General features: G+C 39.1%; 1 protein-coding gene across 1 annotated transcript in view; it reads right to left on the bottom strand.

Annotated features, from left to right (window-relative positions):
- Window positions 1–507: 507 nt before the first annotated feature.
- Window positions 508–15,814, bottom strand: part of LOC141788422 (protein phosphatase 1 regulatory subunit 1A-like) — a 37,827-nt gene continuing 22,520 nt past the window's right edge. The window contains exons 3-7 of the mRNA XM_074667335.1: window positions 12,742–12,779; window positions 12,537–12,600; window positions 8,880–9,062; window positions 4,217–4,345; window positions 508–3,611 (exon numbers count right to left, since the gene is read on the bottom strand). Of these exons, the coding sequence (XP_074523436.1) occupies window positions 3,535–3,611; window positions 4,217–4,345; window positions 8,880–9,062; window positions 12,537–12,600; window positions 12,742–12,779 (491 nt within the window). The 3' untranslated portion in view covers window positions 508–3,534. The remainder of the gene's footprint in view (window positions 3,612–4,216; window positions 4,346–8,879; window positions 9,063–12,536; window positions 12,601–12,741; window positions 12,780–15,814) is intronic.

The following is a 15,814-nucleotide window of genomic DNA, read 5'->3' as shown; positions in this document are numbered from 1 at the left end:
CTTTCAGCTTTTACTCTTGAGAGATGATCTGGTTATCCATCTCAGAATATGACTACAACATGCCCTCACAGCAGAAACTCATCCATCGGACATGGATTTATCTCGGCCAGGCAGCTGTATGTGTCTGTATATATTTTACATTTAGAAAAAATTGCTGCAATGTAACAAAATAAATTTGTGGAAACTAGCCCTTCATATGAAAAATGTATGTGTTTCTGTGCTCCAAGCTCTGACATTGAATTATTTATCCACAGAGAATCTATTTTTAGAGTAAAGGCAAAGTCAGACTCTGCTGAACTCATCACCAGTGATGCAATGATGTCAAATACTGTATGTTTTTGGAGTTTTTACCCTTTGAATGATTCTTCTTTTGTCACTTTTGTTAAGGCACAGATCCTGGCTTATACACTTTAGACCCTAAGGACATGTACAAATTGTTAAGAACTGCCCCTGATCACCAAATTCATGGACTGCGACTAGATAGGTTAGAAAAAAAAACACAGCCAATGACCAATTTAAATGTTTTATTGTATCAAACAAATTTAGATTACTGACGTAATCATCAATCAATTCAAGTAAAATTGGAACAAAACTCCCCAGATTGAATTCATTTAAAGTACAACATCAACAAAATGAACGTTGCATGGTCCATAAATACTCAGCAGAAGAAGAAAAAAAAGGAATGTTTTACAGTCTTTAAGTTTAGACATATTGTTGGCAGCTGGGAAATGAGCTGCTCATATAGTAGATCAATAATCTGATAAAGTGGCATCCATACCAGGGGGTTTTGATTTATACCTGTCATGTACAGTGTTAAGTTTACGGAGGGATTGTCACACATTCGAGGAACAAAAACATTGCTTCTTTCATAGAATGAACAGGTGTTATTATAACATACATTTTAGTGTGTATGATGCCTTTATGTGATGTCCTTGTTTCATACATGACTGAAATTAGAAGGGAATGGCTGGAGTTTAAATTTGTGTTCTGTTTTAAATGTTAAAATGAATCAAAAACAAATAATACACACTGAAGACCTCAGGTTGGACAAAAAGTCACTGTACATTCAGTGTCATGCATGAAGGTGATCTATTACAGGATTTAGGTTTCCATGAAGTATTCATTTTGAACATTTAAGTGTTATTTAATCAGTGGGATTTTTTTTTTTAATCATTACAACAAAACATTTGAAAGAAAATATCTGCTAATCTTATGTACGCACTCTGCTTCTCACTGAGAGTTACAAACAGCTAATCGGGTCAATATCTGATTGTTCTACAATGAGATGAAATGATATCACAGGGGGCAGTCTATGGGTATTATCAGTAATTCCCCCCCTCTGCAGCTGGGGGCGGGTTTTTATTTGATTGACAGCAGCTTACCACAGAGGCAAAGTTTACAGGTAGCGTCAATGTTATTGATAAACCGAGGACTGTTAACGCCTTGAAGAGAAATGGCCACAACTGGACGAAAGAGACTTCTGGAGGTAAGTTTATCACATGTGCTAAAGCTAGGACGCTAACTAGTGTCGTGCCTGTGAACTCAATGTTTGTCAGTTAGCTAGCTTATGCTTGCTCGTGCTGGTGTGTGGTCGGCTCAGGTGGTTAATAAATTCGACTTCTTTGCTGTGTGTCAGTTTGCAGTTTGACTTTTGGTCAACCCAAGCTTGTTCAGACTCCTGTCCAAAAATTTAACTCCATATTTTTGATCGTTTCGGGATAATTTGGGAACGTTTACTCGCGCACGCGCTGAAATAAAAAAGCGCGTCACGAGCAGCTGCACTACCGTAATGTCATGAGTTGAGCGCAGGTTGAGCGAGTAAATCGGTAGTGAGTTCATAAAGCCTGAATGTGGTATTGTGTAAAATATTAAATAAATCTATCGTTCTGCACTCTGAAACAAATAATCACCCAAAGTGAAAGGTGATATTGCTATTTTATGTCATAGTTTTTAATAACTAGAAATTAATTGGTTGTTTGAACCAAACGTCTACTTTAATTTAAATGGGTTTCATGGTATTTTCATAGGTAAAAGATGCATCCTAAAAAAAGCAATAATCTTAAAACACAAATTCCCTTTTTTCGTTCCTGAAAGTGTTGATAGATTTTTAAGTAATGTGAATGCTATTTGGGCTGGAAACCATACTTGCAATAATGATAAACTGACAATTATCTAAGTAGAATAAAATAAAAACTATGGGTGCGGTTTGAAGCAGAACACTGGTGAGTTTTTAAGCCTTTCTGTTTGCCTTGAACTAAACGATTAATTTTCACTTTTTGAATTTGGGTTAGTGCTCCTTTTTAGGACTTTAATCATCTCTATTCTAAAATTAAATCACCAGTTATTAGCAGTGATAGATTATGCCACTATGTGAGCTCACTTAGTCAAAGGAAATCGGTTAAAATGTCATGTGTTTGTCTTTTTTTTTTATTTACAAATGTAAACAAATAATCTCACTTGAGTGGCAAGGGACAGTGGATTTATGCCATTTACCTTCACAAATGAATCAAAATTAATGAGATTTTGATCTATTAACATTTTTTTTAACTGCTATTAACTAGCAAAGAGTTGACTTATTCTTATAGTGTCATATGTTTCCGATGTTTAACTTTGTAGAGTGTCATTCATGACAAAGGTCTTAGCAGCAGCGATCCGTCTCAGGCCATGTCCACACGTAGCCAGATATCTGGGAAACCCCATATATTTTTTTAAACATTTAAGCCTGTCATCCACATGAAACCACAGTTTAAGTCACAAAAAACAATGTTTTCTGGAAACTCTGGCCAAAGTGAAGATTTGTTAAACTCCCGTTTCATGATTTTGTGTAGACACTGGGAAACAGAAATTTTTGGTTTGGAACGCCATGGCAGAATGATTGATCTTCAATCTGATTGGCTGGCATGGGTCTCACATCTGTGTTTGGCATGCTTCAAGATGAACTTATTAGCGGATTTACCCGGTCAATGTGGACAAAAGTATTTTTAAAAACAAATGAGGGGGAGATATTCATTTTTGAAAATGCCTGGCTACGTGTGTACAAGGCCTCAATCTGAATGAGTAATGGGATTGGGATTTGAAAGAGATTTTTTTCTGTCTCGGCTTCCTGTAAGATGCAAAAACCTGTTATTGATTTGGGACAAGTTGCAGAAGTCATGGCACATAGTAAATGAAAAAAAAAGCACATTTCTCATTTGTTGAAGTTTCTGGGGACATTACAGATGTCAGTTTTGGTAGTTTATGACAATGATTGTGTGACTCCCAGGCTGGTTCATACAGTCAGCCAGTTTTACTTTAGTGCAGGGGAAATATATAGAAAACAAGAATATAATGAAATGACCATCGTTTACACAGGTTTTTTTTTCTCAACAAACTAAAAGTAGAAACCTCTGTTCTCTGGTGGAACCTAAGGCCTGCCTGTAGAGGAACATAGATGCCCTGATGTCTGTAAAAAGAGGATCTGCAGACACAATCTTCTGTCATTGTGTTGGGCTGGCTGAGCAGACTGAGCAGCATTGTGTTGAACAGAAGAGCTCTCTATTTCCCTTTCTCCACACCTTTCTTTGTCTTCTCCTCTGCTGGCTGACCCGCACTCGATGCTGCTGCTTTTGTGTCTGTGAGAAGAAGACAGAAACATAAAAGACTTAGAGAGGAGAGGAGCTGACTCCTGGGTTTTGAACTCTGGCAGTTAAACCGTGAATTTATATCTGTTAATGCTTTATCTATCCTCTCCTTTAAAAATTTTAATGCATTCTCATTGAATTTGTAACAAATCACATCAAATCACATTTAGCATTGCATTGAAAATGTAGCCCCTGGATCCCCTGCACCTGCACTTACAGTGACAGAGTGCACTAACATGAAATTAAGATTTCTTGAGAAGAGAGCCCATATGTTTAAGTGATGGAAGGAAAAAAATTAATTGAATGGCAGGATGCCCTCAGTATCCACCCAGTCCCCACCAGCCTCCACCAGAGCCTCATACAACTTCATCCTGCTTAATCCAGTAGCTGCCTCTGAGGCACTGCTGTGTGAAGTGTAGATCAAAGCCTCTTCAGTGATGTTTGTTGACAAGCCATGATTACATGACACCAAGCCAGGCCTGCTGAACTGTTTAAAATATCTAAATAAACCCTGCCGGGTGAGCAGATGGTGAAGTGTCCCCTGAGAGGAGAGCAATGATGTGTTTATAGCCGGGGCTCTTTTGACTCTCCTGTACCTGCTTGTGCGTTGTTTTGTTGCGTTGAAGGATCTGCTACGCTGGCAGCACCGGAGCAACCCGCTTTCTCATTGGAGAGGGGGCACTCGAGCCCACCTGCAGCTTCTAGTAGGCTCTCCCTGGAGAACTCTGTAGGTAGCAAAAAGAGGAGATGTGGGCAAAGAGAGTAACGAGCCAGACAGAGAAGAAAAATCACTTCCCATAAGCAATTTGAAATAAATGTTAAGATTCCTTTTTTTAAGCTACATCATCAGTCGCTGCAGGAAGTTGTTTTTTTCTCTTCAGCACTTCAGCTTTTCCTCAGTGCATCATGATGTTTTTGACTAAACTCACTTCTGTGATATATTTGTCCTCTGATTTATAGTTTTCCTTTTTTAAATTTTTTTGTTTTGTTTTTTTGTTTATCTTGCTGAAACATCTTTTCCCTTGAAGCCACCACTGTCGGTCTTACTGCATGCTCCACCCAGTTTTCTATTACTGCGCACACTGAAAGTAAATCTAAGGTATTTGAGTGAAATAATTTGTAATAAATAAAGCTGCAACCTTTCAATTAGAGATATTCCAAAGCAACTTTAAGTCATTGTAACTTTCATAATATTACTCTAAAGGACTAGGTCGTCTCTTTTTACCTACACCAAGGAGGTTATGTTCTTGGGAGAGTTTGTCTGTTGGTTTGTAAACAACATAAAAAAATAATGATTAGATCTTGATGAAATAATCAGGAAATGTTTAAAATGGGATAAGGAAGAAGTGATTAAATTTTGGAGGTGATCCGGATCACCATCTGGATCCAGGACTTTTTAAAAGGACTTTTTATCATTGTGAGATAGGGCCCTTTTCACCATATGTGTTTATAACTCCACGGTAAATGGTCAGATTGCTTTGCAAAACAATACAAGACAAGGTCACCATCATTTCTGACAGATGTAAAAGTAAGATCCAGATCCTGGCAACATTCTGGATACTAAGATCCAGAGTATGAAATTTGTACTGGGTCATCATAATTTTCAACACTGTCAGGTAACAAATTATTGTACAAACCTGCAACTAACACCAAATTGTAGCAGACAGTCTGCTGAAAGGGAGTATAACATTAAAGTAGGACCAAAGTGCTGCGTGACACAATGTGCTTGGTAGAGGTCTGCGCTCTCTGAGTGCTTTTCTAGTTATCCAGTAGTTTATTGTCGCCCCACTTAAAAAACCCTGTTACTCCACTTCATTACGTACTGTTTGGATATTTTTTTTGCCTTTTGTCTGTTTTTGATAGAATAGCTTAAAAGAGACAAGAAATGTGGAAACAACTTCATTGTGGCATCACAGTGAAGTTAGTTTCATGTTGGATTTATTGGCAGTCAGTTCCTTTTTACACCACACTGATGAATTGCACCAGTCAGTTGATCACCAGAGTACCAGACTGAGAGGACGATCCAAACAGATCAACTGTGATTCATTGCCCCACTACTGAACAACGTCTCATCTTACCTCACATCGTGAATCAATCCCACCTGACATTTTCAGCCACATGTTATTAGGAATTTAAAAGGCTGGTCTTGTGAAGTTAACCTGGCTCTATTGAACTAGTGTTAATGATCATCGATTTGTTTTCCAGCTCTCTCTCTGCTTCTGTCATTTGGACTCAGAGGTTTATTTGTGGTTCCTCTTGAACATGTTAGAAATCCATAAAGGTGGGCTAGTGTAATCATACCTTTTTTTTTCTTTTCACAATTTTACACCCCCAAAATAACCTGGTGAATGGAGGTAAACATCCATTTTGTCTCTTCAGAAAAGCAGCTCTTGTGCTGCATTAACACTGGACAATAACTGAATGTGTGTGTACAGTGTGTGTTTGCTCTCATCCACTCTGCTGCCATCAGATTGAATTATCTGGCCGTAGCTGAGAAGCTGACCCTCTGGTTTCTGTAAAGTTTTTGGCTCAGGATGGACACAGTATCTGCCAGTGAGGTTCAATCTATCAGAGTGTTTTAATTCAAGGAATAAAAACTTCCTTGCAGCATTTTAGATGAGATGGTCGATATCTGGCGCTTTAGCTTTGCATAGATAATGAACATGGAAGGAAACATGGGGCCTGCTAAATCAAACTCACACTCAGCACACAAGTGCGCCTGAAACAAACTCAGTATTATATTTTGCCGCCATTAAACATCACATGATACATTTTCTTTTTTTAAAGTTAGAAAAGATAAATTATTTTACTTCAAAGGCATTTTTTAACGAGAATAAAGTCAGGCTCAGTTTCCAACTGCTTTCAGTTTTACTTGACGCTAAATTTGCTGTTGGCTCCAGTTGTACCCAGTACCAGTAAACATAGATCCCTCAGTGGCATCAATCTTAACATCCAGTTTTGACTCATTTTAGATTTCTTTTTCATGTTCCACTAGTGTTCCACTAGTTCCCCTAGTGTCTATATTTTATATAAGTTTAATCTCTTCCTTCATTATCCTCTCATACAGTTACATTTTCAAACACACCTCCAAATGATTCTTGTGCTGCCTAAATCATTTTATGCTTTGCTTTTATCCCATTTCCTCCACATTCTGCATCCCTAACTCATGTTAATGAAATGAAGCAGGCTTTATCCCATCCTGCTTTTTTTTTACCTTGGCGTCTCCTCCATTCTCGTGGTACTCCACCTAACTATCACAGCAAACCTCCTCATGTTCAATATTTCCTCTTTCCCATTTCCTTTCATTTTTCTTGGGAGCATTTTTGACTCAAGACCGACTCTTTTTGTGAACTAATCATTTCTCTGTTAATGTAAAAATAGAACTAGACAGACATATGCTTTACTTCTTATCTTTACTTCTCACAACTTGCAGCTTTAGCTTAAAGGGATAGTTCAGTTTTTTTGAAGTGGGGTTGTATGAGCTCTATGTGACCACTAAGGACATTAGATACAGTAGAAAGTTGTCTCCTCTCCGTCAGTAAGACACAAACTGTAATCCATGGTGATGAGGAAATAGACGCTAACAGGGAGAGACCGTACCAAATTAAAAGGCTATTTTCTCTGCCTACAAGAACTAAAATCAAAAAGTAATACCACAGTTTAAGAGTACGCTACATGAAATATTTTTAAAGTGCATTAAGTCTTTGGAAATATAAACATTTATCCGGACCTAACTAACTGGTCATTTATCCTTCCACCCAGCGCTAGTGCGCTCCGTCCCCCCTCCAGTGTCCGCGGATGTTTCCTCTGTATTCCTTTCAGTCGCCATCTGTAGCAGCTCCTCTTCTGTGTAGCTACTTCGGTTCATACAGGTATCCTTTTGGTTCCAAAGTGAATGAAATTTCTTTGTTGCTGTCATAGTCACTCATTTTGAATTTCCTACGCTGCCTCACAATCCTTAGAGTACAAACAAAAGAATTACGATACTTGATCAAACTTACACGAGGCTACAACCGGCGTTGCATAGCTTTTTTACATTCCTTACAGCTGAAACGAGGAGGGGGGATGGAGCACACTAGCGCTGGGCGGAAGGATAAATGACCAGTTAGTTAGGTCCGGATAAATGTTTATATTTCCAAAGACTTAATGCACTTAAAAAATACTTTATGTTGCGTACTCTTAAACTGTGGTATTACTTTTTGATTTTAGTTCTTGTAGGCAGAGAAAATAGCCTTTGAATTTGGTACGGTCTCTCCCTGTTAGCGTCTATTTCCTCGTCACCATGGATTACAGTTTGTGTCTTACTGACGGAGAGGAGACAACTTTCTACTGTATCTAATGTCCTTAGTGGTCACATAGAGCTCATACAACCCCACTTCAAAAAAACTGAACTATCCCTTTAATTTTTTTTATTTCAGATTAAGGTTTTTAGTTTGTTGGTTTTTAATGAACATTAGAAAAATAATAGTATTCATGATGATCCATTTCTGATACTGAGTCTTAAAGCCTTAAGGATAGGTTATGCTTCTGCACAAACCTGACGCATGGAAATGAGATGTGCACAATCTGCATTAAGGAACGGACATGGTTTTGTATTTATATTAACACTGTGTGGTACCTGTTCCCATACCACAAGGGGTAATGTATCCCAAACACACATGTACCACAGTATTAAACAAGAGTAGAAGAAGTTGTTTACACTGTTGTACACTGTACAACTGTACAACATTTTTTTTTCCATTTCCTGTTCTCTTTGGGATGTGGCTGCAATTTCACGCCAGGTATCGTTCATCACACGGTTACCGTGGTGATCTCTGCATGATGAATCATAGAAACGTCAGTATTTTTGTACTTTGGACACTAGGAGCTCTTCTTCATCTATATGTCTCTGTGGAGAAGTTGGAAATTTTCTGCTTGAAAAAAAAAACAGGGGGAAAGGGTTGCTACCATGATGTCAATCATCTGCAAAAAGTTGTGTGGACCTCATGGACATGTCGAGCATAAACCAAGCTTTAGACTTTGGGAGCTGTATTGGAAATACTTTGAGTTCAAGGGGTGGGCTTTGAGCCTCTTCACTCACAGCTTCAAGATTGAGACTGTGTAGATTTAAGTTGCTTTTGCATGCATATCTCATGTGCTTTCTTCTGATTCAGGCAGTAAAACATTTTTTTTTTGTCAGCAGTAGACTTTGAGGATTTTTCCTGAACTGATGAGGCAGTGACAATGTTGACAAAAAAAAATTCAAATTTTCTAACATACCCTCCATTTGGCAGCGCAGTTTTTCAAAGGCCTCTGCAGTGGCCTCGTCGTCGTGAGGGAGCTCCTCCCCGGTGGGAACAGAATCAGGGCTGGGCCGGTCCGACAGGCAGCTCTCTGAGGAGCACTCGTCTCCCGCGCCCTGCTGCTGCCGGTACAGATGGTGCTCCACCAGGAACTGCAGCTCTGGGAGGAGGAGGAGGAAGAGATTAGAGAGGATAAATACTGGAAGAACATGAGAAAGGATGGTTAGGAGTTAATATGAGAGGAGGAAATAGAAGGAGGGCAGATTGGAGGAAATGAAACATCGAAAGGTAAAAATAAGGATGTCATTGGGGAAATACCAGGAAAGGAAATTGTTGTGAGGTGTAAGAAGGAGAAGACAGAAGTAAACACACAAAGAGAGATGAAAGGAAAGATGGGGGATCAGCAGCCTGGAATATTACAAGTTTAACATTTTAAATCAAGAATCAGGATTTGAATTTACACTCAGAAGTTATGAGTGAGGAGGAAGGTAAGGATGCACCAGAGCTGGGAGATGTTTAATCTCTTTAAACCGCCTTCATCCATGGTGTCATTACTCTTAATCTCTTTGTAGTGGGAAACCTAAGCTCACAGATTAACGCCTGGGTTTATGCTACCAAGTGGCTCATCACACTCAGAGCTTTTTAGTCATAAAACTAATTGAAGAATAAACATCCTGGAGCAGCAAGTTTCACTTATCTCCTTTTTATTGTTCCCTTGCTTTGGGTTCATTCATTGTAATTTATTCTGTTCCTCCACATAGAAACTTTGATTGGGTTTTGATAAGTGGTATAGGACTCCAGGTCCTATTTTCACTTAGACCCAGAAACTAAAAAAAAATAAAAAAATTAGGTGAAATTCTGATCAGAGAAACCTAAAATAAAGTCACCTTACTGTGACAGATGCAACACTGAATGCTTTTAAAATAGGACACTCAAACAGAGCAGTGTTTCATCATTATGTCACTGAATAGGTCTGATCTCTCAACTCAGCGAAAGTATTGTCCCAATAAAGCACAGAGCAGCATCTTCATCATTTTTGCAGTCTTAAAATGCATGTTGCATGCATGTTTGTCTGCTAAAGATGAAGGCGCATCAACAACATACAAGAGACAAAAGAAATTACAAACTTATTATCCAGCAAAAATAAATTTAAGAGTTGTAGGGAAAGTATCCAGTCTTTGACACATGGTAAGAATGTTGTAATATTTGAAAAGTAGACATGGTAAGTTTGCAACTTAAGAAATGGACCATGATGAGAGACTTTCACTAAGTCTTCTATCCACATGCGCTGCTCTGGAGCCAGTCTCTGAGTTTCTCTGTCAGGATTTAAACCCTTTGCTTCTCCAGCAGTGGATAAAAACATGCAGATGTTTGAATCTTGTTTGCAGAATTTGAATTGCGTCAATAAATAGTATCATATCTGCATGGAAATATGGCTTGAACTGACTAACAGCTAAAATACACCAGATGTGTCTGCGTATTGTTACGGCAAACAGATCAAAGGTTTCTTTCAAGTCAATGTGTCAACTCCCATGGGATCCGCTATGTTGCCGTAAGTCTGCGTGGCTGGTCCGTCATGTTACAGGTAAAACGCAGCCATCCTATTTTTGACGGATGTGGAGCTGTGGTGCATAAATTCAGGCCAGCAGGACAGGAAGAAGTGACTGTAAACTAAAAACATCCAGTGACTTTCAAAATAAAACAGACTATGTCAAAATCAGTTTGTATTTAGCTTGACTACGATGATAAACAGACATAGTGAATGGAGCCAGACCAGGTGTCAACAGGTTTGAGGTTTTACAGTCCAAAATGAATGAAGAGGGAAGCGCAGGAACTCCTCAGTCTTGTGACTCCAGCTGTCTGTCAGTCTTTCAGCTTGTTAGACTGAACACGCAGCTGGTGCAAGCTGACAAACCCAATCAAGACGCAGCACAATGGAGTCACACTGCAGACGTATCTGGTGTATTTCAGGTGTAAATCAGGTTCCAGAATTAGTGTTATTGTGAAAACTTTACCTGGATAAAAGAAGATTGGAATTCGCCAAGAAAACAAAAAGTCTCCCATTCTTTAGGTGTAGCCCATTCTCTTAATATTATTCTTCCTGAACTTTTTCCACGTTTTACAAAGGTTGACCATGTCATGGACTTTGCTCATGTGACATTCAGAGTAGTACATTTTGACTAGTTTACTTCTTATCAGCAACCTCCCGATGAACTCACCTTTACATATAACTCATCTTATTTGCAACAACTTTGCGTCCACTACTCCTGGCTCCCACTCAAGCCAAGGCATGCTCAGAAGCAATCGCAGAGGTGATTCCCTCCACAGTTGAACAGATTTGTGTGTTGATTTGAAACAGACACTCAGGGTCACAGAGGTCAACACATCTTGTGTCAGTGTTCATTAAGTTTTCCTTCACTTGTCTCTTCTTATCTGCCAATCTGGTCAAGAATGTTGCCAGCGCCAACATTTGTTAACAGAGCTGTCACCAAACTTAATCCTCCTTAATACTGTATATGAATAATGCAAGTTTACATGAACAGACATTCAAATAACGTTTTATAGTTTGTTACCTGTTCTATCTGTTATGATCATAGACTGTATATACGTGGCTCTGCCGTATACCATTGTACCGTTTTGAAAAGACAAAAAATTCCCCGGTAGCTGTAGTGCAGCCAGAGTCTGCGCAGTAGAGACTGAGGGACTCTGTGAGAATCTGAGTGGAGTCTGTTGACAAAAATAATGATCTTTTTTTTTCTTTCGAGAGTCTAATCACTTCTTGACTCTACCTCCCAACATATTTTACAATCCCCGAAAAAAATACACGAGAACGGCAGCTGTCAATCATTGTAAAACCTTGTTTTTAAACTTGTTTAACTAATGAAAATGAAACTTTTCAGAAAAAAGAGGACTTGAATACAAGGCAGCCAAATGATATCTTAAAATCACCACAACAATTGGACGTGAGAAACATTTCTACGAGGTGTATTCGTTTTTTAAAATTTGACCACAGCCTATCTGGAATGACTGGAAAGCTAGATTTTTGGACCTATACTGCAACCAGCCACCAGGGGGAGCAGTTTTTGTGGAGACCTCACTTTGAGCCAAGCAAGATGACATCCATTTTTTTAACAGTCTTTGGTTATGATGGAGGCAAGCTTTAAGAAAAAACTGCAGTCTGTCACCAGGGGAGGCTGTAAAAGTTTTGGCTTCATTTTGGATAGCTGTTGTAACATTGTTGATGATTTTACATAGTTTATGGTGGGTACCAGCATTGACATATTTAGAAGACTAGATACATCAGAGCGCTGTGGCAGCCCGCTAAGCTACATACCTACATGGTGACCAACTTGGTGGTGGAAACGTTCCCATTAAAGGCAGTGCACATATATTGAAAATAAATCACAATTTGCTTATTTGTCCTTGTTTCCACCTTATGGCGTAGTGTGCAGCCGTATGCAGCCGTATGCAGCAAAATGTGGAGGCGTTCTTGTTATTTTAGTTTTCGTGCCATCTACAACCATGGAATTCCTTTGCTTCCCCCTGTTGTATTTTCTTATTCATACCTATGGGTACTAGCAGTGTGCATTAGCATTACATGCAGGCTTATGAGAAAGCCGTTACGTGACTCTACCTTTCATCGTCGGCGTCCCTTTCTGCCCTTTTCTCCGCTGTCGAGGAGAGTTCAACAAAGCGGCCTGAAAAACAGCAGAACTGTTTTTCAGCTAACATACAAAGACTTTGACAGAGATCCAAGTTTATTTTTCAAGGAAACCACAACTCATCTTCTTGGCATGCATTTTGATGAAAATGTCTCTCACAGAAAATGTATGAATTACCTTATACAACTGGGTCGGGAGGCGATCTTCATCTATTTCTGCAAAGAAGAAAATAAAGGCATTAAAAACAGTCAAGGCAATTTAAAGAAAGCACTGACCATCAAAAGGCAAACACATTGTTCCTAAATACTTTCAGTGTACACACTAAGTGTCCTGAGCCAGAGAGCTGCTGCGTCCTCACCGGGCTGAACAGAGAGGTGGTTAGGTGACCTCGAGCCAGATGCTTCTGAAGCATTATGAGCCTGTGTGAAAAGTGTTTGCTCACTTTTACCGAGCAGTGTAGGTGGAAATAATCCTTACTTTATTCTTTACTCTTGTCCTGGAGCATAAAACTCTCTGGATGGTTTTAACTGAAGAAGAGGAGGAAAATCCAGTCTGCAGAGGTATGCATCTGCATGAAGCCAGCAGTGCAGTTCATTCAAAAGGAAGTCAGTGTTGTGCAGACTGATCTGTGGTTTGAATGTGTGAGTCAGAGCTCAACTGTTAAGGTTCAATTGATTGGGTTCAACTAAGTCCTCATTTACACCTTCATCAAACCTGATCTAAAAATAATGTTTGGGTAATTAAAGGCCAGAACAATCTAACACAGGTCTGGATCACATCTGGTTTGGACCTTGTGAAGGTCAATTTACACACATGCTGGTATTCTTACCTGTGCAATCATTCCACCCATGCTCTGACCTCTGACCCCAAGATTATCTTTTCAAAAAAGCTCAGACCACAGACTAGGTCTGAAAGGCGTGTGGCGCGTGACCAGCCTGAGAGTGGGCTGTTGGCTGCAGCCAAAGCCTGCTTAAACACTAGAGGATGATGTTACTGGCACATAAGCCAGAACAGGAAACCAGAATCCAGTCCTGCACCAACATATTTGGTATTTTTTAGATAGCATCCATAAACAGAGATAAATATAACTCAGGTAAATTTAAAGCCAATATGGGATTGTTCATATTAGTGTTATGGATACACTGTATGTTTGCACGGGAGAACAAGGCTACTCCTCTTCATCACTCCACTCAAGTCATGTGACTCCCCCTGGATAAAGAAAAGCTTCATCATCTGATGTCAATACTTGAAACTCGACTCTTAGGTCACTACATGAGAGGACAAAAATAGAGAAAAATCACTCTACTGGAGTACAGAGAAACCCTAAACTGGAATCAATAGTGAGCGTGTTTCACCAGCATCCAACTCAGTGTTTCAGCATGGAACTTTTTTCTAGGACACCACCTTGTTGCCTGGCAACCTGTACATCCCTTGGCAGTAGGAAGGCACAGTGTGTGTGTTCACCAGTGTGTGTGTGTTACAGTGTGAGTGTATGCATATGTTATTCCTACTTAAAAGTATTCAGTAGGCTGCTCAAGATGCCACTGATGTGCCTGTTTCTTTATTCATCTCTCTTTCTCTATCTCTTTCTCTCCCTCTCAGCACCAAACACAAAGTCAGTAGTGTAAAAAACCTGACACACACACACACACACACACACACACACACACACACACACACACACACACACACACACACACACACACACACACACACACACAAAAAAACAGATTCAATTCAAACAGATTAATCTCTCCATGAGCGTGTTTCAGCTGACGTTTGAAACTCTTATTTATAGATTTTCCCAGGAGTTTGACGAGGTTCTTACAACCCACTATGGATTCTGTTTTAAATGAATTGCTCAGGAAATGGGCCAGCCTTGGGTTGTTTTTTTTTTTTTAAAGAAAAATCAGGGCAAAACTTGAAATTTATTGACTCCAAGTTGACAGACAACTGCCGAACTAAATCTTTCTGAAAAATTATTTCTGAACTGTGGCTGCAAAATGAGATCTTTGAAGTGAAACATTTTGTGAAAAAGCATGAAAAGTTATCAGGTTTTACAGGAAAGCAAAACCTGTTTTTTTTATTTATTTATAGAAGCTCAGTCATGTGGTTTACTACATAAAATGTTAAAAAAGCACTCACTTATAGTTAAATAGAAATAAATGTGTGGTAAAAATTGTACTTGAATAAGTCGTTTAACTTGTTAAAGTCAGGGATGTAATTGAATTATAATGTGGGTCAACAAATATAGAGTTTGGGTTGCATTAACTGACGTATTCAGATTGTTTGCCGTCTGTATTGGGCCCATCTGTGCTGCAGAGTGAGAGAAAAGGCCAATAATAAAAAGCCTCTCTGGCACTGATGAGTCCATCACTGCAACTCCCAGCTGACTGTCAGTCTGACACAAAGCCAGAACAAAACAAGGACCAGTCTTCTGCCTCTACTTTATTTAGCCAAGCCGCTCTGGTTTATCTGCCCATTGGAGGCTGGGTGGATTTATGATTCCTGTGCCTCAATAGCAAAAAAATAAGTTCATTTAACATTTTGGGCTTAAAAGATAAAGATATCTACATACAGTCAGTGTGGTCTTTAAAGTGCTTTTTGTCTTTGTTCTTTCTGGATTCACTCGCTGTTGCTTGGTGAAGAGAAAAAAACAAAGAGGGGGAGGGAAAGAAGTCTTTGCCCTCCTTTTTACACAAATAACAAGACTCCCTTTTACTATCATAGAAAACATTCCTCCTACTTCTTTACTCCATCTTATTGAGTTCACTTAATCCGGCCATGAACTGTAGAGGAATAAAAAGTTTACCAACACACATCTCAAACAGGAAGTTCGTTTGTTTGTTTTTAACAAGGAGGGCCTGTGTCCATTAACAGCATAACTGACACAGCTAGCGGTAAAAAAGATGCACAGACACAGGTAAGGTTTAATCACTCACAGCACATTAACATAATAACACTTATTGAACAAAGAAAAGAAAAATCAACTTTTTTTTTATGGGGGAGTAAGCTGTTTACTCTCTCCCTAGCATCTGGTTAGCATCTCATATGCACTGCTAGCTTGACTACTGCAGAATTTTTTATTGCACTGTGGTTTACAAATCCATCAAAAAGGTATCATGTTAAATGTGACCATCAAGTGTTGTCATTGTCTTGTTCTAAGCTAAGCTAACTAGCGTCTAGCCTTGCGATGCTACTGAAAATAAATCTTTATCTGTCTTATGATGTAATTATCGGCAAAACAACA

This window comes from Halichoeres trimaculatus, unplaced genomic scaffold, assembly GCF_033239565.1.
Source record: "Halichoeres trimaculatus isolate MK-OKI-2021-1 unplaced genomic scaffold, fHalTri1.1 fHalTri1_scaffold_1, whole genome shotgun sequence".
Lineage (NCBI taxonomy): Eukaryota > Metazoa > Chordata > Actinopteri > Labriformes > Labridae > Halichoeres > Halichoeres trimaculatus.
Note: the sequence above shows the minus strand (reverse complement) of the source record. Positions and strands in the feature narration are given on the sequence as shown.